The sequence below is a fragment of the Megascapheus bottae genome, chromosome 16 (genome assembly GCF_031878675.1).
Source record: "Megascapheus bottae isolate mThoBot1 chromosome 16, mThoBot2.hap1, whole genome shotgun sequence".
Lineage (NCBI taxonomy): Eukaryota > Metazoa > Chordata > Mammalia > Rodentia > Geomyidae > Megascapheus > Megascapheus bottae.
In genome coordinates, this window is record NC_143524.1 from 5,070,660 (window position 1) to 5,093,365 (window position 22,706).

Sequence of the window (22,706 nt, forward strand, 5' to 3'; positions counted from 1 at the left end):
GCAGCTGGCCCACGGGACTTGGCTTCTTCCTGATGTCGCAGTATCTCCACCCGTGCTCACACTCTTTCCTCTTGGGCAGCCGCCTGAGGGAGCTGGGGCTTCCAGGATGGATCACATCGACTCTGCCCTCATCAGGCTGGACCTCCGCACCGCCTAAGCATCCTGGGCGCAGCGTGGGTGTGTAATGAGGATCTGCTGAGTGAAGCCAGAAAAAGGAGGAGTGACCTCCCGAGTGCACGTCCACCGAGGAAGCTGCCCCGAGTGCCGGCCTGGATTCGGGGCCTGGGCGGGGAGGGGAGGCCGGCCCGGCCTGCGCAGGTGCTGCCCCGACAGCCCAGGCCCCCGCCCGGCCCTCTCCAGCCTGGCTTGGTGCCCTGGGGACGGTGGAGAGAGGTGGAGGATGGAAGGGCTCGCCTCCTTCCTTCCCGTACCTTCCTCCCCCCGGCGTCTCCGGAGGCTCCCGGGCGGCTGCTGTCGGCCGCTCCGGAAAGGGAAGGAGGGCGCGATCCGGCAGGGCGCGATCCGGCAGGGCGCCTTCGACCCGCGCCCCTCCCGGGGAGGCTCCCACCGACGTCATCCACAGCAGCGCCTTCTGATTGGGTCCTACTCCACCGTGCGCACTGCCATTGGCTGCAACGCCTATCAATTCTGTGTCCAAGCCCCAGGTTTTAAAGGCACAGCGCGGGACGGAGCTAGTGCGTGTGTGTGAGGAAGGGGGGGGTGGCCGGCGTTAGAGCTGCCTGCCGGGCCTAAGCTCCCGCGTCACTAGGGTCACCGGCTCTGTCTCCGCGTTTTCCTCCCACCCCAAAATTGTGGAGTGCCCGGGCCAGCCGCTCTGCGTCCCGCCTTCTAACGGTCACGCGCGCCCTGCGCCTGCGCACAGGCCAGCCTCGCCTCCCCCGAGCGGCGGGGCGGCGGGAGGAGGCGGATGGTGGGCGGGAGGGTGGGGCCGGGGGGGAATGGGGAGCTGGAGGCGGGCCCGGGCGTGCGGGGCCGGGGCGGGAGGCCATGTCTGTGGAGACGAGGCCTCGGCAGTCGTTTTTCCCCTTGGACGTGAGGGAGGGGAAGAAGTTTAGAACCCCCAAGAGGCGCGGCAAGGCCCGGGGCCAGGGCGGCCCGGGCGTCCGCGGGCGTCCGCCGCCGGAAGCGAGCTACCGGGGGGCCCGGGGCGTGCCAGAGGTGTGCGAGCCCTGGAAGGGGCTGGTCGTGATTGGGAAGAAGATGGAGCTCCTGGAGAGAAGCCCGCGGAAGCCTCGAGGGAGGGGCTTGGTGGGCCTGGAGAAGACGGGCCCCAGGCCCAGCGGGGCCGGCGCAGGACAGGGCGGCCTGTTAGAGACCTGGAGGAAGCCGTCGTTGGAAGCTGAACCCGGGAGTGCAGGGATGGCAGCACGCTCCAGAGAGGGGTCTAGGACCGAAGAGAGGCTGATGTCCAATGGCGGCAAGATGGAGACCAGGGTAGCCGACGTGAGTTCTAGAAGGTACCAACTGAGACAGAATGGGGAGCGGAGGACCAGTGGAATGAAGCTGAAACCCAGTGAAGAGAAGCTTGGGTCTAGTAGAGGGAAGCGACCCAGTGAAGAGAAGCTGGAGTCCAGCAAGGTGAAGTTGAAATCCATTGAAGAGAAGGTTGGGCCCAGCAGAGAGAAATTCCAGGAAGTAAAGCGTGGATCAAGTGGAGTGAGACTGTCATCCAGTGAAGAGCAGCTTGGGCCCATTGAAGAGAAGGCAGGATCCAGTGGAGAGAAGCCTACATCCAGTGAGGAGAAACCTAGAACCAGTGGGGGAAAGCGCAGATCTAGCAGAGAGAAGTTCAGATCCAGTGGAGAGAAGCTCAGATCCAGTGGAGAGACTCGCAGGTCCAGTGGAGAGAAGCCTAGATCCAGTGGAGAGACTCGCAGGTCCAGTGGAGAGAAGCCCAGATCCAGTGGAGAGACACGCAAGTCCAGTGGAGAGAAGCCCAGATCCAGTGGAGAGACACGCAGGTCCAGTGGAGAGAAGCCCAGATCCAGTGGAGAGACACGCAGGTCCAGTGGAGAGAAGCCCAGATCCAGTGGAGAGACTCGCAGGTCCAGTGGAGAGAAGCCTAGATCCAGTGGAGAGACACGCAGGTCCAGTGGAGAGAAGCCTAGATCCAGTGGAGAGACACGTAGGTCCAGTGGAGAGAAGCCTAGATCCAGTGGAGAGACACGTAGGTCCAGTGGAGAGACACGTAGGTCCAGTGGAGAGACACGCAGGTCCAGTGGAGAGACACGCAGGTCCAGTGGAGAGACACGCAGGTCCAGTGGAGAGACACTCACGTCCAGTAGAGACAAGCTCAGGTCCAGTAGAGACAAGCTCAGGTCCAGTAGAGATAAGCTCAAATCCAGTGGAGAGACCCTCAGGCCCATTAGAGACAAGCTCAGATCCAGTGGAGAGACACTCACATCCAGTAGAGACAAGCTCAGATCCAGTGGAAAGACACTCACATCCAGTAGAGACAAGCTCAGATCCAGTGGAGATAAGCTCAAATCCAGTGGAGAGACCCTCAGGCCCAGTAGAGACAAGCTCAGATCCAGTGGAGAGACACTCACGTCCAGTAGAGACAAGCTCAGATCCAGTGGAGAGACACTTAGATCAAGTAGAGAGAGGCTCAGGTCCAGTGGAGAGAAACTCACTTCCAGTGGAGAGACGCTCGGATCCAGTGGAGAGGCGCTTGGATCCAGTGGAGAGGCGCTCAGGCTCATTGGAGATATGTTCAAGTTAAGTAGAGAGAGGCTCAGGTCCAGTGGAGAGAAACTCCCTTCCAGTGGAGAGAAACTCATTTCCAGTGGTGAGCAACTCCCTTTCAGTGGTGAGAAACTCCCTTCCAGTGGTGAGAAACTCCCTTCCAGTGGTGAGAAACTCCCTTCCAGTGGAGAGAAACTCATTTCCAGTGGTGAGCAACTCACCTTCAGTGGTGAGCAACTCACTTCCAGTGGTGAGCAACTCACTTCCAGTGGAGAGAAACTCATTTCTAGTGGTGAGCAACTCACTTTCAGTGGTGAGAAACTCATTTCTAGTGGTGAGCAACTCACTTTCAGTGGTGAGCAACTCACTTCCAGTGGTGAGAAACTCACTTCCAGTGGAGAGAAACTCACTTCCAGTGGTGAGAAACTCCCTTCCAGTGGAGAGAAACTCATTTCCAGTGGAGAGAAACTCATTTCCAGTGGTGAGCAACTCACTTTCAGTGGTGAGAAACTCTCTTCCAGTGGTGAGAAACTCACTTTCAGTGGAGAGAAACTCATTTCCAGTGGTGAGAAACTCACTTCCAGTGGAGAGAAACTCACTTCCAGTGGTGAGAGACTCACTTTCAGTGGAGAGAAACTCACTTCCAGTGGAGAGAAATTCACTTCCATTGGTGAGAAACTCACTTTCAGTGGAGAGAAACTCACTTCCAGTGGTGAGAGACTCACTTTCAGTGGAGAGAAACTCACTTCCAGTGGAGAGAGACTCACTTCCAGTGGTGAGAGACTCACTTTCAGTGGAGAGAAACTCACTTCCAGTGGAGAGAAATTCACTTCCATTGGTGAGAAACTCACTTTCAGTGGAGAGAAACTCACTTCCAGTGGTGAGAAACTCACTTCCAGTGGTGAGAGACTCACTTCCAGTGGTGCAAAGCTGAGGACAGGTAAAAAAGATTTGAGATCCACTGGATATAAATGGAACTCAAGTGCTAAGAAGTTGGAGGAAGACACAAGAAGGGAGAGTGTAATGGAAGATGAAACTGAAACAGTGATAAAAGTTACTAATAATGAAAGAGAGATAGAATCTACTAATGAGATGGAAATTCCTTTAGAACGTATAGAAGAAGAGAAAGAACTAGAAGTGGTTGAGGAAAGAATGGAAGTTGATAAGGATGATTTGAATGAAAAGAAAAATATTACTGGTGAGTCTGTTTCTATGGAAGAGAAAGATATGACAGATGAAGGTCCCACTGGATGAAGGGTTAAAATGAGAGAGAGGGTTTAAACCCAAAGAGGAAAAGTTAGAGCCAAGAAGAATGTTACTGATCTGATCTTGAAGGGATAAAGATGAAAGAGGAGAGGCGGAAGCCAAAATCGGAAAGAAGACGGGAATGAAGGAAAATGAGGACCAGCGGAGGTGAAGAGTGGGAAAGAGGGACACAGGAACCTTTGGAAGAGAAAGCAAAGATTTAGTAATGAATTATAGAGGATATTGGATTCTTAAAGAATATTTGAGAAATGGATTTAAGATTGGAGATATGAAAAGAATGCCTACAGAGAGAAAAGAAACAATTACAGCAGGACAAAGGAAAACCGTGGAAGACTGTGGACAAGCAGGCTGACGTGAGCACAATATCTGAGAGCAGATCCTGAAGAATGAGGGGTTCCGAAAGACCAAGAACGAGAGGAAGTGGAGATGAGCAAGTTAAGAAGTGAAAAAAGTAAGAAGCCACACCCCATAATGTTGATTCTATTTGTTGGTTTATTTTGCTGTTACTTAGTTTGGATTTATAGTACTAGAATTTGAACTGGGTCTTATATTTGCTAAGCAAGCCATGTCCCTGGCCTGTGTTTGTTGGTTTTCAAAGTTCCCTCATTATTCTGTACTCTTCTATACCATCAATTTTACCATCTAATATGACTTCAGGGCTGCACCATCTGACTTCCCCTCTAATTGTATCTAGAATAATTACTTGGCTTCAGATTGTAATCACTTCATCACAATCACTTTTTTTTTTTTGTCCACTCCTGGGGCTTAAACTTAGGACCTGAGCACTGTCCTTGGGCTTTTTTTCTTTCTTTCTTTCTTTTTTTAATTAAATAATTTAATTAACATTGATTTTTACATCATATTTCAAATGTCATGTTTAACAAACAAGTATTCAAGAAGGGAATCTCTGTATACAATCACTGGCACTTAGATTTTAGAACATAATTACAATTAAGCATTAATCTATGTAATAAAACATTATGTCTGTAGAGGATATAGCCAATCATAGATTTTGATGTCTATGTAGTTATGTTTATATCTCCGAGACCATACCTATAGCATTGGGTACCCAAATATTAAGTCATCGCTCTTGTACTCTTTGGATCTAATATCCACATATTGAGCATACCATGTGCCTTTTGTTTCTTTGGTTTTGACTTATTCAACATGATTCGCTCTAGCTTCATCCACTTCCCAGCAAATGCCATTATTTTATCTTGTCTGCTGGCTATGTAGAATTCCAATATATATATATATGTATATATGTATGTATATATATATATATATATCACATTTTTTGTGTCCATTCATCTGCAGTAGGGCATCTGGGTTGTTTCCATCGCTTGGCTATTGTGAATAGTGCAGAGATAAATGTGGCTGAGCAGGTGTCCTTGGGCTTTTCTTAAGGCTAGAGCTCTACCAATTGAGCCACAACACTACTTCTGACTTTTTCCATGTATGTGGTACTGAGGAATTGAACCCAGGCCTTCATGCATGTTAGGAAAGCACTCTACCACTAGGCCACACTCCTGGCCCCTCACTATTCTGTAGCAAATTCAAATCACCCATACTCCATATAAAGTTGTATTATTTGTACCTGTACTATTTCCATCTTTGACTTTTTTTTGTCAATCATGAAGCTTGAACTCAGGACCTAGGTGCTGACTCTGAGCTCTTCAGCTCAAGGCTACCGTCCTACCCCTTCTGAGCCACAGCATCACTTCTAGGACCTGGACTCTTTCACTCAAGGTTAGCTCTGGAAGTGGCATGGTAGCTCAAGTGATAGAGCGCTAGCCCTGCGCTGAAGAGCTCAGAAACACCACCTAGGGCCCCACAACTGACAAAAACAAAAACAAAAAACTGGCTAGAGCTCCACCACTTTAAATTGGACTTTCCTGCTGGACCTGGCTTCAAATTATGATCCTCAGATCTTAGCCTCTTGAATAGCTTGGATTACAGGCATGAGTTACAATTGCCTGGTTCCATCTTTGACTTTTAGTTACTCTAATAACAAGTGCTTTTCTACAGTTTCCCTTCTGTCTAAGGCTTTTTTTTTTTTTTTTTTTTTGCCAGTCCTGGCCTGGCTTTAGCTCAGGGCCTGAGCACTGTTCTTGGTCTTTCTCAAGATTAGAGCTCTACCACTTGTGCCACAGCTCTACTTCCGGCTTTTTTTTTCTTTGTATGTGGTACTGAGGAATGGAACCCTGTGTCTTCTTGCATGCAAGAAGGTCAAACTCTTGGCTCCTTTAATGGTTGTTTTTTTTAATGGCCAGTCCTGGTACTGAGGTATTGAGGAATGGAACCAGGGTCTTCGTGCATGCTAGGCAACCACTCTACCATTAGCCACTCTCCCAGCGCCTCGAAGCCTTCTTGAACATCTACTATCAAGACCTCAGTGTCAAGGCAGGCTTTTGCATCCTGTTTATCTCTTAATCAGGGATGGAAGAGTTGGCTAAAAGTAGTTTACAGGATGCGAAGAATACTTCAGTGTTGACTCTCCAACTGCCTGGGTCTTCCTTCTGGAGTTTTGTATTCTCCTGCCCCTTCTTGGAGATACAGGAAATGGAACCCTTAGTCCACCCATGCTGGTCAGGTGCTCTAACACTTGAGCTTCAATTCTGTCTTTGGACAATGATCCTAGGATCTCAGCCTCTTCAGTAGCTGGGACTACAGGTGTGAGCCACCAGCACCAAGTTCCTTTGTGTGTGTGTGTGTGTGTGTTTAATAATGTTGGAGTCTGCTTAAGAGCTCATCACTTTTTCTCCTTTTGTGCCTCTCTCTTTTCTACTTGGGTCAATTTCATTAAGTTATATCATCCTTTCTGTTTGTATTTTTTGGGGGTACACATCCTGGGCTTTGAACTCAGGGCCTGGGTACTGTCTTGAGTTTCTTTGCATTAAGTCTGAAGCTTGCTTTCAACAGTATGGTCATTTTAACAATATTGGTTCTGCCAATCTATGAACCTGAGAAAGTCTTTTCCATCTTCTGATGTCTAACTCAATTTCTTTCTTCAGGTTTTTTTTTTTTTTCTTTTTGTAAAATTTAGTTGGCAGGCCGGGAGTTTGGCCTAGTGGTAGAGTGCTTGCCTAGCATGCACAAAGACCCAGGTTCAATTCCTCGGTACCATATACATAGAAAAAAGCTGGAAGTAGTGCTGAGGCTCAAGTGGTAGAGCTCTAACCTTGAAAAAGTCCAAGGACAGTGCTCAGGCCCTGAGTTCAAGCCCAGGACTGGCAAAAAAAAAAATTTAGCTGGCATTATGAAGGTCTTTCATTTTTGTGTGTTAAGTTAATGCCTAGGTATTTTGTGTGTGGGTTTTTTTTTTTTTGAGGCTCTTGAGAGCAGAATTGCTTTCCTGATTTCTTTTTCAGTCTGCTCATTATTAATCTATAGAAAAGCTAGTTATTCCTGAGTATTGATTTTATATCCTGCTACATTCCCGAAATTATGTATTTATCACTTTAAGAGGGGTTTTGGTGGGTCTGAGTCTTTTTTTCTTTAAATTTTAAAATTTTTAATTGTAATTAATAGAAGGTTATATGATATTTGCCACATAGAAAGTGTATTACTTCACAAACATTGATACCCTTTCTCATGTTTTGGTCCCCATTTCCCTCCCTGCACTGATTCTTTTTTTCTTTTTGCCAGTCCTGGGGCTTGACTCGGGGCCTGAGCACTGTTCTTGGGCTTTCTCAAGGCTAGAGCTCTACCCCTTGAGCCATAGCATCACTTCTGGCTTTTTTTTTTTTTTTTTTTTTTTTGCCAGTCCTGGGCTTGAGCTCAGGGCCTGAGCACTGTCCTTGGACTTTCTCAAGACTAGAGCTCTACCACTTGAGCCTCAGCACCACTTCTGGCTTTTTTCTATGTATGTGATACCGAGAAATCGAACCTGGGTCTTCATGCATGCTAGGCAAGCACTTTAACCACTAGGCCAAACTCCCGGCCCTGGCTTTTTCTATGTATGTGGTACTAAGGAATGGAACCCAGGGCTTTGTGCATACTAGGCAAACACTCTACCACTAGGCCCTCTTCCTAATATCTTCAGAGCTTTTATAATAAAAAGAGTATTGAGGGGCTAGGAATGTAGCTTAGTGGTAGAATGCTTGCCTAGCATGCATGAAGCTCTGGGTTTGATTTCTCAGTACCACATAAACAGATAAACGAAGCTAGAAGTGGTGTTGTGGCTCAAGTGGTGACCACTACCTTGAGCAAAAGAAGCTCAGGGACAGCGCCCAGGCCCTGACTTCAGTCTTTTTAAAGTCCCCCCAGATCTGAGATGTCTTTATCCCATACTTGAAGTTTATCTATGCGTAGGTGTGCTCTCAGCAGTTTGAGATGCTCTGTTTTCTTCCTTCCAGCATAGCATGTGGAAGTCTAGATCTATTTTTATTCAGGAGCTGCCTGCATAGCCAGCTCTCTTGTGGATGTGGCCTGCTTTCTTCTTGTCTCTATTATGCCTGCTTCTTCCTTGAGTAGCAGCTTGACAGCTTGCTCTTCTATTATATAGAAACTCTCATCCCATAGTTTGGATCATAACATTGAGATACTGGGAATAATGGACAGAGTTGTAAGAGGAAGCTCCAGACAACTCAGGTCTAGGAACAGGGTGTGTGTGTGTGTGTGTGCGCGTGCGCGTGCGTGCACACGTGTGTACACTTGCGCGTCCACACCAGTATTGGGGCTTGAACTCAGGGCCTTGTGTTCTTGGTGGTTTTTGTTAGCACTGTATTACTTCCAGCTTTTTGCTGGTTAACTGGAGACATCTCATAGGCTTTTCTGCCTGGGCTGGGTTTTTAAGCTGCAGTCCTTAGATCTCAGCCTCCTGAGTAGCTAGGATTACAGAAGTGAACTATTGGTGCCTGGATTTCTTTGTTTAATCTAAGGTCTTGCTGTGTAGCCCCCAGGTTGGCCTCAAACTCAAGATCCTCTTGCTTCAGCCTCTCAGGTGCTGGGGTTACAGACTAGTACCATTGCGCACAGTCTGGGAGGCAAGTGATAAAAGCTAGTATTTCACAAGTTCTTGTCATAATCAGAGAAGTGGAGTAGTTTTGGCATTGTGTACATCCTCTCATCACTTTTCCATTTGTGCAGCTCTTTGAGATCAGTACTGTTACTCTACCAACTAGAAACTGCCTGGGCCAGACCACAGCACAGTCATCCTGACCCCAGAGCTGAAAACCACTGGGCTCAACTTCCCTCCTCCATTCTTCTATAGTATCCTGCCAGAGCCAGCGCTGCTAGGGGCGTGGGGGCGAGACTGTGTAACAACCCCTCCATTCATGCCATAAAGGATTACAGAACATGCATTTTAGTGACACATTTTATTTTATGTTTCCAGTCCCAGGGCTTGAACTCTGGGACTGGGCCCTGTCCCTGAATTTCTTTTGCTCAAGGCTAGTGCTCTGCCACTTGAGCCACAATGCTACATCCAACTTTTTCTGAGTATTTTATTGGAGACAAAAGTATCACGGACTTTAGTGCCCAGGCTGGCTTTGAACTGTGATCCTCAGATCTCAGCCTTCTGAGTAGCTAGGATTATAGACAAGAGCCACTGGCACCCACTTACTGACAAGTTTTCAAGAATATAAATGTCCAAGAGAGAGAAAAAAATCAATGTATTTTCTTCCCTAGATCTGTATATTCCTGAGATCGTCGGTGATTCTGCACACACAGGAACTGTTATGTCTTATAAGAGGCCTTAATGGACATAAGATCAAGACTCGGGTAATTTCCCCATTGCAGGAGTCTTGCTATTCTGTAGTGTACAAAGTGTGACTGAATCATCAGATTTCTGTTCTCTGGCTGGATATCAGATGCATTTCACTGAGACCACAGAAAGAGAAGTAAAGAGAGAAACACTACGCCAATTGCCAAATGCCAACCACCTGGTAAGTACAGATGACCAGTTGGGGGTGGACTTTGAAGGGTGAGGAAGGGGAAGCATGGAGGACAAACATTTTGGACGGGAAGAATAGTGTCAGCCAGGCGCAGTGGCTCATGCCATAATCCTAGCTACTCAGGAGGCTGAGATCTGTGGATTGCAGTTCAAAGCCAACTAAGGCAGGAAAGTCTGTGAGACTCTTATCTCTAATTAACCAGCAGAAAACCAGAAGTGATACTCTGGGTCAAAGTGGTAGAGTACTAGCCTTGAGCACATAGCTCAGGGAGAGAATCCAGGCCAAAAGTTCAAGCTGTAGGACTGACAAAAAAGGGGAATTCTAATTAAAGAATTTAGGGGGGCTTAGTAGAAGTGGGGGATGTGGCTTAGTGATAGAGTGCTTGCTTAGTGTGCATGCAGCTGTGGGTTCGATTCCACATACACAGAAAATGCCGGAAGTGGTGCTGTGACTCAAGTGGTAGAGCACTGAACACAGAGAGGCTCAGGAACAGCACACAGGTCCTGAGTTCAAGCCTCACAATTGGCAAAAAAGAAAATGAAAAAAGAAAAAAAGAATACTTAGGCCCAGAGTTCAAGGTCCAGTATCAACACACACACACTCTTACACACACAGACTTTAGACTTCGTGACATATGCTCATAATCCCAGCACTCAAGGGTGAGAGGCAGGTATATTGTTAAGTTCCACATCAGCCTGGGCTACATGAGATCCTGTCTCAAAAAATTAAGGTCTGGGGCTATAACTGGCATTTCAGCACTTGTCTAGCATGAATAAGGCTAGACAAGTACAAAAAGACAAAGAATTATAGACCTTGTCCTGTCCTGTAGCTGACAGGGAGAAACCATCACACTTGTGTTTTACATAGGTGTATACTAAGATGCTAAGGTGAGAGTGAGTCACCTGGGGCTGGTGATCTGTGGAGGAAAAGCAAGACGTTCCATTATTACATGGTTGTAATAGTTCAGGGTATAGGAGACAAGATGATGGAACCGGGAGTTTGCCTTAGTGGTAGAGTGCTTGCCCAGCATGCACAAAGACCTAGGTTTGATTCCTCGGTACCACATATTCAGAAAAAGCCAGAAGTGGTGCTATGTGGCCCAAGTGGTAGAGCTCTAGCCTTGAGAAAGCTCAAGGACAGTGCTCAGGGCCTGAGTTCAAGCCCCAGGACTGGGAAAAAAAAAAAAAAAGACAAGATGATGAACTCAGGCAGACAGTGAAACTAAAAAGAAGAGGATAGGCTGGGAGTGTGGCCTAGTGGTAGAATGCTCGCCTAGCATGCACAAAGCCCTGGGTTCGATTTCCCCAGAACCACATACACAGAAAAAGCTGGAAGTGGTGCTGTGGCTCAGGTGGCAGAGTGCAAAAAGTGTCCAAGGACAGTGCCCAGGCCCTGAATTCAAGCTGGCCAAAAGAAGAAGAAGAAGAAGAAGAAGAAGAAGAGGAGGAGGAGGAGGAAGAGGAGGAGGAGGAGGAGGAGGAGGAGGAAGAGGAGGAGGAGGAGGAGATTTGAAAGGACTTTAGGAATCCTTGTCAGCAGAGCTGGCTGACTCATTTTGACCATGCGTAAGGAAAGCGGCACCACATTCTCGGACACAGTGGATAGATAGCGGATGGCCTCTTCTGCAGTGGTGTTTTGTGGACATGATCTCACTTAATCCTGCAACAGCCCTATGGCAGGAGAGATTGTGTGACTGTCTCCATTTTATAGGTGAAGAAGTTGATCTGCAGAATGGAAAATCCAAGTGACATAGTTGGTTTGTGGAAGCAGTAGGTGGTGGCAGTAGGATTTGAACTCAGAGGAATGAGCATTTTGCTATAGCTTTGCCAGTGGACTGGATTATGGTGCCAAGTGGTAGTGGATGTTGTAGCCTCCTGAGGAAGCAGTTACTGAGGTGGGCCTTGAATCCTGGGAGCCTCTTACAACTCCTGAGGGCGTTCAGGTTTTTGTGTGCTGTATCAGACTATAGGCTGACCCTTCCTTAGAGCATTTCAAACAGTTTTTAAAACTAATTGCTAGCTTTTATTTATGTACTTATTTACTTTGTGCCAGTACTGGTGCTTGAACTTAGGGTCTAGACACAGTCCTTTTGCTTTTTCACTCAAGGCTAGTGCTGTACCACTTGAGCCATAGCTCCACTTCTGGGTTTTTGTTGGGTAACTAGAGGTAAGAGTCTCACAGACTCCTACACAGGTTGACTTTCAATTGTAACTCAAATCTCAACTCCTAAGTAGCCAATACTTGGCATAATTGCTAACTTAAAAAAAAAATCCATCAAGCCCCATGGCCAACAAAACATAAAAAAATCTAAGGTAAAGGCCTGGGGGGGGGCAGGTAGGGAGGATCCAAGCAAGGTGCTGGTGGCTCACAACTGTATCTGGGATTGTGGTTCAAAGCCAGCCTGTGAAAAGTCCCCGTGAGACTCTTATCTTCAACTAATCTCTCAAAAGCCAGAAGTGGAGCTGTGGCTTAAAGTGGTAGAGTGCTAGCCTTAAGCAAAAGAGCTCAAGAACACCCTGAGTTCAAGCCCAACACCCTGCCTCCCCCACAAAAAAACCATCCAGAGAGTCACATTAAAATCTGGGCTTGAGTTCAAACCCCACGACTGACAAAAAAAAAAAGTATCTGGGTTTGGGGATTGTCTTGAAAAATGGGCTCTTGAACGCCACCTTGCGTGCCTGTTTTTGCAACTGAGGTTTGTGTATCGCTTTGGTTGGAACCCCACTGGCTTGCCCGCAGTCCCTGTGTACCTCCACGGGATGCTGATGTATCTGCTCTCTATCCAAGCCATGTTGCTTGGCTTAAGCTAAAGTAGATGCCAGGCTGTGCTAGCATTTGATCTGAGTCAAGCCCAGTCCTCCAGGGGTGGCAGAATGGCCTTTGGGAGATGAAAGGAATATAAGATAAAAGTTTTGCTTGTTTGCTTTCTTCCGTCATGCTGTGGGAATGGAGAAGTCATTACCACTCATGCTGAATGCTTCCAGGGAGGAGCACTGTGTAGTTACTGCAGGACAAAGGTGAAGCGAGCACTGCTTAAACTGCAGTGTAAGACTACAGGTGTGGATCAAGCAGGAAAGTGCCCGCCTCAAAGCTCTGAGTTCAAACTCTAGTATTGCCTCTGCCAATCCAAACTCCACAATATAAGCTGTGCCCTGGAAGTGTACAAAATGGTGGTCTCTTCTTGGTATGAACATAAGGTTTTAACTTTTTAAAATGTACTTTATGATGAATCATTTGCTTGAATTTGAGCAGTGTGTACTTTGGATGGTTCATAAGGAAGCTTTTTGAGAAAATAGGTGTGTGTATGCATATGAGTGCATAACCAAAGTATATGTAATTTAGGATTTTCTAGAGCTACTCAGTCCTAGAACATTTTTGAGAAAGTTTAATAATATATTAGAAGTTGGAAATGTTTCTGTACCAGTAAGTTAAAATGTGCCCTGGGCTTGGAAACAGGCATTTGTCCACATTAAATATTTTGTTATTATTTATAATTATTATTTGTCAGTCATGAGCTTGAATTCAGGGCCAGGGCACTCTCCCAAACTCTTTTGCTCGAAGCTAGTGCTTGTACCACTTTGAGCCACAGCACCACTTTTAGGTTTTTTTGGTGGTTAATTGGAGATGAGAGTCTCATTGGGACTTTTCAGCTTGGCCTGGCTTTGAACCATGATCCTCAGATCTCAACTAGGATTACAGGCGTGAGACACTGGCGCCTGGCTGTTATTAATTGTACCATTCCAGTAATCCTAGCTGAGATCTGAGGACCCTAGTTTGAAGCTTGCCTAAGCAGGAACATCCATAAAAAAACTCATCTGCAGGGGCCGGGAGTTTGGCCTAGTGGTAGAGTGCTTGCCTAGCATGCATGAAGACCCGGGTTCAATTCCTCAGTACCACATACATAGGGGGAAAAAAAGCTGGAAGTTGTGCTGAGGCTCAAGTGGTAGAGCTCTAGCCTTGAGAAAGTCCAAGGATCCAAGGACAGTGCTCAGGCCCTGAGCTCAAGCCCAGGACTGGCAAAAAAAAAAAAAAAAAAAAACTTATCTCCATACACACACACACAGCCACACAGAGAGCCAGAAGTGGTAGAGCATTAGCTTTGAGCAAAAAACTAAGGGACAGTGTCAAAGCCTTAAGTTCAAGCTCTAGTACCAACTATATAGATATATGTATACATACGGATATATATATATATATATGTACACACATGTATACAAATGGATACATATATAAATATACATGCATGCATTGACATATATCTGTGTGTGTATTTGTGTGTGTGTGTGTGTGTGTGTGTGTGTGTGTAAGTAAGTATAACTGCTCTGTTGCCCTGATCACAGATGATCACATTTCACTCATGTGAGTTTTTACCTGCAGTCAATAAACTTTCCCCAGACACTTAAGTTGCAACAGATGCAGGAAGCCCAACTGACCCTGGAGCTGCAGGAGTTTGATCCCAGATCTGTGTTCTGTGTCATAACTGGGAACTTGCCCTCCTGGTGGCTGCCTGGCTCAGAGCTGGTAGAAGGTGGCCGCTGCTGCTGAGCCAGATCTTCTCAGTTGCCACTGGGCACATTTCTGGGGTGGCCGCTGAGTTCTAGAGGCTCCTTACCCATCCCTAAGAGTCATCTCCTCCTGTCCATGCTGTCCAACTTGGGAGAGGCCAGCTCTGCCAACTCTCTCCTGGCAACCAGAATCAATCTCACAGTGTGTACTGTAGATAAATTTGGTCCCAGGAGTCATTACTGGGTTTCTGAGATCATGCCCACTTTACTCTCTGAACTCTGACCTCTGCTTTGTACTGCTTCCTTCCTCCTCTTCCTTCCTTCTTCTCTTCCTCCTCCTCCTCTTCCTCCGACAGCCCGGTCTCCAGGATCATGCCCACACCAGATATTAAGTCCAAAGGCTTGAGGATGACCGGAACCCCTGCCAAGACCAATCCTGAAAGAAGCAGCACTCTGTTAAAGCCCCCCACGAGCAATTTCATGGTGTTGCCTAAAATGCCCAGGCTTCCCAGAAGATCTGGCTAAGTTCATGACTAAGTTTGACTATGTATTCATTTGTTTATCAAGCACCTATTACTTTTGTGGAGATGGAGAGTCAGATGGCATTTCAGATACGAGAATTGTAATAACGGAGCAAAAATGGACAAAGCTGTTTTCTTAGAGCTGCATTAGCAGTGAGAGAAACAAATACAATATCCATGAAATGATTTAAGGATTTTGGTGCAGAATTAAGCAGCTTAAACAAGAGAGCATGGCATGGGGAAGCAGGCTGCTCTCAGGTAGGCATTTTGATTAGGACTTAAAGCAGAGTAGGGAGATGAGGCCACTCTGAGGGAGCGGAAAGGAAGAACTTTCTAGAGGGAGTTGAGGCCCCAGCAGAACTGTCAACAGTTCTCATTTTCTTTGCATGACTGTGGGCCTATTAGGAGGAACTGGTGAAACCCTTTTTGCTAAAACATTGGTGTAAGCCTCATGGTGGTGGCTCATGCCTGGAATTCTAGCTACTCAGGAGGCTGAGATCTGAGGCTCAAGGTTCAAAGCCAGCCCAGGCACAAAAGGACCTGAACTTTTTATCTCCCTCTAACCTCCAGAAAAACAGGAAGTGGGACTTGGCTCAAGGGTAGGGTGGTAGCCTTGAGCTGAAGAGCTCAGGGACAGCGCCCAGGCTGAGCTCAAGCCCCATGACCCACAAAATAAATAAACAAACAAACATTGGTGTAACTTGGTGCTGGCACTCACGCCTGAAATTCCAGCTACTCAGGAGGCTGAGATCTGAAGATCGTGGTTTTAAGTCAACCCCAGGCACAAAAGTCCATGAAACTCCAACTATCTCTAACTAGTGCCACTAGAAAACCAGAAGTGGCACAGAGGCTCAAAATGGCAGAGCATGGTCTTAAGCACAAATCTCTGGGACAGTGCCCAGGCTGCGAGTTGAAGCCTCATGATGAACAAAAGGGAAAACATTGTGTAAACTATCAAGCCTTGTATAAAAGTTATTCTCCTTATCTTGAGTTTGTCAAGTATTTGCGCAGTATTCCAAATCGAGGGTTATGATGATTACAATTGTACCTATTTATTTATTTATTTATTTATTGCCAGTTCTGGTCTTAAGCTCAGGGCCTGAGCACTGTCCTTGGATTTTTCTCAAGGCTAGAGCTCTACCACTTGTGCCTCTGCACCACTTCCGGCTTTTTCTAAGTATGTGGCACCAAGGAATCGAACCCGAGTCTTCGTGCATGCTAGGCAAGCACTCTACCACTAGGCCAAACTCCCGGCCCCCCCGTTTATTTTTTTAAATTATTTCACATAGCATATAATTAACCATTTTAAAGTTGCAATTCAATGGTATTTAATGCAATCACAATGTTGTGCAATCATAATCATCATATCCTCTAGTTTCAAAACAGCCTTTTTTTCCCTTTTGTTTCTTGTCTCTGTCTGTTTCCCCCCCCCCCCTCTCTCTCTCTCTCTCTCTCTCTCTCTCTCTCTCTCTCTCTCTCTCTCTCTCTCTCTCTCTCTTTGTATTTCTTTTTGAGCCAGTATTGGGGCATTAACTTAGACCCTGGATGCTGTTTCTTACCTTTCTCTTTTTTTTGTGTGATAGCATTATTTATTCTAACAAAAATAAGTAACTATATAAGTGCCCAATAATAGCAAGTCAGGGCTTATGATACTACTGTCGAAAATTGTACTTATGAAGAGTTAGTAATATAAATTCTTACATGCAAATAATAAGGGGCAGATACTTGTGTTGGCCATGCCCACTTTTATCGTTTTGGGTTTTTTTGTTTGTTTGTTTTTGATCGTTGGTTGGAGATAGAGTCTCAGAAACTTTCCTGCTCAGGCTGGCTTTGAACCACCATCTTCAGATCTCAGCCTCTTGAGTAGCTAGGATTGCAGGTGTGAGCTCCTTCCTTCCTTCCTTCCTTCCTTCCTTCCTTCCTTCCTTCCTTCCTTCCTTCTTTCCTTGGGGATTAAATCCAAGGCCTCACACATGTTAGACAGACACTATCCACGGGGCTACTCCCTAACCTCCTGCATATTTAGTATGAATTGATGTTATCACTCCTGAAATAGGATTCTTTCTCTTCGTCATTTTCACTGATGGCTGGCCAGTTCCTGTGATTCACGCCTGCCGCAGGCACTTTGGCAGGTGATACTAGGGACAGCAGTGACATTGCAGCCCTACATCCAGGGATTCCTAATCTATTGGGGGATGTAGACCTAACAGATAGTTGGTAGAAAATCATGATGCATGTTTAAGGAAAATCTTGTTAAGAAAGCCATTTGTGTCAAGGTGCTGGTGATTTGTGTCCGTAATTCTTGCTGCTCAGGAGGCTGAGATATGAGGATTGAAGTTTGAAGGTAGTCTGGACAGGCAAATCTATGAGACCCTTATCTCCAGTTAGCCAGCAAAAGGATGTAAATACAGGTGTGGCTCAGGTGGTAGAACACCAGCGTTAAGCCCACCCCTGAGTCCAGTGTTTCCTAAGAAACACTCAGGAAATGACGAAGGCAAGCAGAGGAGCGCTGTCGCTCCTGCAGTAGTTCAGAGGCACGGGCGGAGGACGGCTGCAGGAGGGAGCCGGAGCCTCCGCTGACACCGCCTCTCCCGCGGGGCCGGGGCCGGGGCCGGGGCTGCGGCCGCGGTGAGGCCCAGCCCGCGGGCTCCACCGCCCTGCCGCGGCGGCGGGCCGTGGTCGGGCCGTGTCCGACAGAGGGCAGGCGCGCCCTGGCGGGGAAGGGCGCTGGCGGCCTCCGTCCGGCCGTCCGCCCGCCGGCAGGGGGCGCTGCAGACCGGCGCTGCAGACCCGCCTCGGACGCCCGAGGGGGCGGGGCCGGGGCGGGGCCGGGGCGGGGCCTTCGGGCCGCTGGCCCGGCCGCTCTCGGCGCCCGCGGCGGCCTGCACGCTAAGGCCGGCTTGTGTTTCCCTAGACGTTTGTGTTGCTCCTTCATCAAACCGGAACAACAAAACCAGAGCAGGTCGTCCACGTCCCCACGAGCGAGGAGCAGTGACTGCCGCCTCTCCCCACGCCCCAGCCCAGCCAGGGCGCCGCGCAAGCCGCCCGCTCGGGCGGCGGGCCTGGCCGGGCCGGGCCGGGCCGCACGTCCCTCATGTAGGCGCGATCTCGAGTTTCTCCAGGCGGGTGACCTGGCAGCGTTCGCACCCCACCCACAGCGGGTTTCGCTTTCCCAATGCTAAAAGTGCCTCTAACTGAATGAAGGAGGGTGGTGAAACTGGTTTCTACATTTTACTTAATTTTTTAATACACTCGCTTGTTCACCGTTTCTCCTCTCTGGCTTGTCTCTCCCCTTTTCCCTTCAGAAGATGCCCACACTGCCCTCTTTGGCATTTGTCCAAAGTCCAGGTTCTCTAATAGCTTTCTGCTTTCAGCTGGTTTAATTTTAACCATAGGCTTTCTTTTGGAATAATTACTTTTTAATCTAGAAAGGCCTGGTTTGATACAGGACCATAAAATACTCCTTCCCAGCGTTTAGGTGAAGTTATATTGGTTTGCTGCTAATAATCTCTTTTAAAAAAGGAGACTGATTTGCTGGGGGGGGGGTGGAAAGTGAAGATGGAAATTGTGGGGGTCAGTTTGAACCAGTTGAACATCCAAAACTTATCAATCAGATGAACTGTTGTCTACAGAGAGTGAGCTTAGGAGAGGTCACTAAAGCCCAGAGGCCCCGAGGCAGTTCTGAACTAAAACTATGGCGAAGCATGGCCTGACAGCAGTCCTGTGGGCAGCCATGTGACCCTGATTTTCTGGGACAATCTGCATTTCTGGGACAGAAGACACACTGGACTTTTGTCAGATCACACATCGGACTGCCACCAGGTCTTAGTTCTGAAAATGTGATCACCTGAGAGTCCTGTCAACACTCACAGTCCTTATCTCTGCAAGAATGACCTAGGCCAGACAGGCAAAACCACCTGTGCTGGTCAGAATACTTTCTGTGGTGGTTGTTTGTTTTTGCTCTTAGTTATTTTTCCAGTGGTTTTTGCCTGGGGCCAGTTTTCTACTGTGATCTTCCTATCTATGCCTCCTAAGGAGCTGGAATAGAAATGGTCTTCATTTAATCTTAGATTTCTGCTTGGACTTATTTAAATACAAAATTCTTCTAGAGAATTTGAGTAGGAAGGAGAGCAGAAAAAAAACAACAGGAGTTATTAGAGATTATAGTTAATGGCAATGGCAAATCTTATCTTTTTTTTTTTTTTTTGCCAGTCCTGGGCTTGAACTCAGGGCCTGGGCACTGTCTTTGGACTTTCTCAAGGCTAGCACACTACCACTTGAGCCACAGCACCACTTCTGCCTTTTTTTTTTCTTTTGGTGTGTGTGGTACAGAGGACTTGAACCCAGGGCTTCATACATGCTAGGCAAGCGCTCTACCACTAGGGTACACTCCCAGCCCCTCCATCTTCTTTTTTTTCTTTTCTTTTTGGTTGGTTGTGGGGCTTGAACCTTGGGCTTGGGCATTGTCTCTTGAGCTCTTGAGCTCAAGGCTAGCACTCTACCATTTGAGCCACAGCACCACTTCCCATTTTCTGACAGTTAATTGGAGGTAAGAGTCTCATAGACTTTTTGTCCTGGGCTGGCTTTGAACCTTGATCCTCAAATCTCAACCTCCTGAGTAGCTAGGATTACAGGCATGAGCCACCGGCGCCCGGCTTAAATTTTTTTTAATTGATGTACAAATTCCAATTCATTATGTCTATTTATGTACAGTGTCTCTTGCTCAGTGCACCTTTCCATCATTCTTCATAATTCAGTCTTCAATTCCGACGGCCTGATGAACCAGTAAGAGATGAACCTTTAGGACAGGGAGAGTAGGCCAGTGGAAAAGCATGTGTCTACAATTCCTTACTCCCCAGCTTCAACCCAGCACCAAGAAAGAAAAAAATGGAGGGAGAGCTGGGAATGTGGCTTAGTGGTAGAGTGCTTGCCTAACTTGCATGAAGCCCTGGGTTCAATTCCTTGGTAGCACATACACAGAAAAAGCCAGAGGTGGTGCTGTGGCTCAAGTGGTAGAGTGCTAGCCTTGAGTAAAAGAAGCTCCAGGGACAGTGCCCAGGCCCTGATTCAAGTCCAGGACTGGCAAAAAAATAAAAATAAAAAGAGAAGGAGAGATAGGATGGAGGGAGAGAGGCAGCGCTGAGTCTTCCATTTAGAAAAATCTGACCTTATATAAACTGTGTGTGTGTGTGTGTGTGTGTGTGTGTCTGTCTGTCTGTCTGTCTGTCTGTCTGTCTGAATGGGCTTGAACTCTGAAATCCTTGCATGCTTACTTGGCTTTTTTCTTCAAAACTGTTGCTCCACCACTTAAACTATAGCTCCACTTTTTTTTTTTTGTCATGGGACTTGAACTCGGGCCCTGGGCACTGTCCCTGAGCTCTTCAGCTCAAGACTAGTGCTCTACCCCTTGAGCCATAGCACTACATCTGGTTTTCTGGTGGTTAACTGGAGATAAGAGTCTCACGGACTTGGGGCCGGGAGTTTGGCCTAGTGGTTAAAGTGCTTGCCTAGCATGCATGAAGACCCAGGTTCGATTCCTCGGTACCACATACATAGAAAAAAGCTGGAAGTGGTGCTGAGGCTCAAGTGGTAGAGCTCTAGCCTTGAGAAAGCCCAAGGACAGTGCTCAGGCCCTGAGCTCAAGCCCAGGACTGGCAAAAAAAAAAAAAGAGTCTCAGGGACTTTCATGCCAAGGCTTTGAATTGTGATCCTCAGATCTCAGCCTCCAGAGTAGCTAAGATTACAGCCCTAAGCCACCAAGCCCAGCTTTGTGTGAACATGCATACATTTATTTATTTGTTTGTTTATTTGTTTGTTTGTTTTGTCAGTCCTGGGCTTGAGCTCAGGGACAGTGGCTTTTTTCTATGTATGTGGTTCATGTTCCATGAACACATCTAGCAGTATGTGTAAGTTAAAACCCCCATCCAGTCATGACTTAGGCAGGCACAAAGTAAATGCCTCACTTCTGTTGCCTCCTTCTGTGGAGGACTGAAGAAGGAGGAGAAAATGGAAATCTCAAGAAGTGAGACAAGGATTAGCTGGAAGGAAGGAAGCTACACTAACATGGAAGTTTGAGCATTGCTGAGCGTGTGGTCTGGTGCATCCTTTTTTTTATTGTAATTAATAAAAGGGTTACATGATATTTGCCAGATAGAAGGTGCATTAATTCACATATATTGATACCCTTTCACATGTCTTGGTCCTCATTACCCTCCCCTCCACCCCCCCCATTTTTTTTTTTTTCTTCCAGTCCTGGGCTTGAGCTCAGGGCCTGAGCACTGTCCTTGGACTTTCTCAAGCCTAGAGCTCTACCACTTGAGCCTCAGCATCACTTGTGGCTTTTTTTTTTTTTTTTTGGCCAGTGGTGGGGCTTGAGCCCAGGGCCTGAGCACTGTCCCTGGACTTTCTCAAGGCTAGAGCTCTACCACTTGAGCCTCAGCACCACTTCCAGCTTTTTCTCTATGTATGTGGTACCGAGGAATCGAACCCGGGTCTTCATGCATGCTAGGCAAGCACTTTAACCACTAGGCCAACCTCCCAGCCCCACTTGTGGCTTTTTTCTATGTATGTGGTACCAAGGAATCGAACCCAGGTCTTCGTGCATGCTAGGCAAGCACTCTACCAATAGGCCAAACTCCCGGCCTCTTGTGCATTCTTTCAGTTTCTAGTTTCAGACCTGAGCTTGAGCCACTTCTCTGGCTGCTGGGCTCCTCTCCCCATGTGGACTGGGACTGCCACATCTCAGGATAACTGTCTCTCCTAAGTCCTTCATGTCACCAGTAGGATTCCTTGACTCTCTTAGTGGTGTTGCTAGGAGCTGTGGGAAATGGCAGTTGGCTGCATAGATCGCAGTGCTATGCCACCCTGGGAAGGGCCCATCTCTGTCACAACTGGCTCCTTGGCGGAGGAAGGAAGAAGGGGTGAAAGCCTCCCCCCCCCCCCCAGTTGTGGGGTTTGAATTCAGGGCCTGGGCACTGTTCCTGAGCTTCTTTTGCTCAAGGCTAGGTTTCTGCCACTTGAGTCACAGCGCTACTTCTGGCCTTTTCTATGTATGTGGTACTGAGGAATCAAACCCAGGGTTTCATGCATGCCAGGCAGGCGCCAAGCCACATTCCCAGCCCTGAATTCTTAATATATTATGGTTTTTTTCCCAAATGCAGCATACACGGGATTAGTACTTCTCAAATTCTGTTCGTGAAGATACAGTAAAACCAATGAGACTAATAGCCTAAATAAGCAGACATGGGAAGCATGAGTGATTGGTGTGGATGGCAGAAGTTGTGGGACGTCTGGGGTGTGGCCGTGGACTGAGGAGTCCACTTGAGGTGCAAGGAGGACATTTCTGCATGGGGTTCTTGAGAGAAATTCATTCTAAATAATCCCCAAGAGAAAAGAATGGAACCAAGAGCTGATGTCACAGTACGTGTACTTGACCTAATTACAAGGTTGTCGCTGTGTTTAATACATGGTTCTGTAGTATGGGACAAGGTCAGAATATTAACAGTCTTGTCTTAGGGCTCTGGAAAAAGCAGTGACAGTCTTTAACTGTAGGCTTGTTCTGTCTTAAGTCATGAGGCTTGAATTGGATCAGAAAGAGAAAAATCCTGAAGTAGCATCTCAGCTATGAGTTCTGAAAAAACAAACAGACTGAACACACACATACATACAAACAAAACGAGGGAGTAAACAAACAAGCACCTCGAGAGCCAGCCTTGGCCTCAAGAAGCCACGGTTGGATGGCCGCCCCGCTGGTTCCTGGAGGGCACCCCAAGGCTGTGACAGGCCTGCTGACACATGGCAGCTTGGGGGTG

The 22,706-nt window shown here is 47.3% G+C and overlaps 1 protein-coding gene and 1 long non-coding RNA gene across 5 annotated transcripts in view; both read left to right on the plus strand.

Moving 5' to 3' along the window:
* The first annotated feature begins 400 nt into the window (after positions 1-400).
* On the plus strand, positions 401-3,960 carry LOC150052366 (uncharacterized). Its single transcript, XM_090349143.1, has 2 exons — positions 401-695; positions 770-3,960. Exons 1-2 carry the CDS (start codon positions 401-403, stop codon positions 3,958-3,960), a joined length of 3,486 nt encoding a protein of 1,161 aa, XP_090205269.1.
* Positions 3,961-22,706, plus strand: part of LOC150052367 (uncharacterized) — a 33,510-nt gene continuing 14,764 nt past the window's right edge. For all 4 annotated transcript variants that reach the window (XR_016538015.1, XR_016538017.1, XR_016538014.1 and 1 more), the window contains exons 1-2: positions 3,961-4,423; positions 9,604-9,860. This is a non-coding gene — a long non-coding RNA (uncharacterized LOC150052367). The remainder of the gene's footprint in view (positions 4,424-9,603; positions 9,861-22,706) is intronic.

Bases quoted from the DNA above. Each gene is read 5' to 3' on its own strand.
- LOC150052366 (XM_090349143.1), top strand. From the start codon at position 401: ATGGAAGGGCTCGCCTCCTTCCTTCCCGTACCTTCCTCCCCCCGGCGT. The intron at 696-769 runs GTGCGTGTGTGT...CCGCGTCACTAG, and splicing joins CACAGCGCGGGACGGAGCTA to GGTCACCGGCTCTGTCTCCG.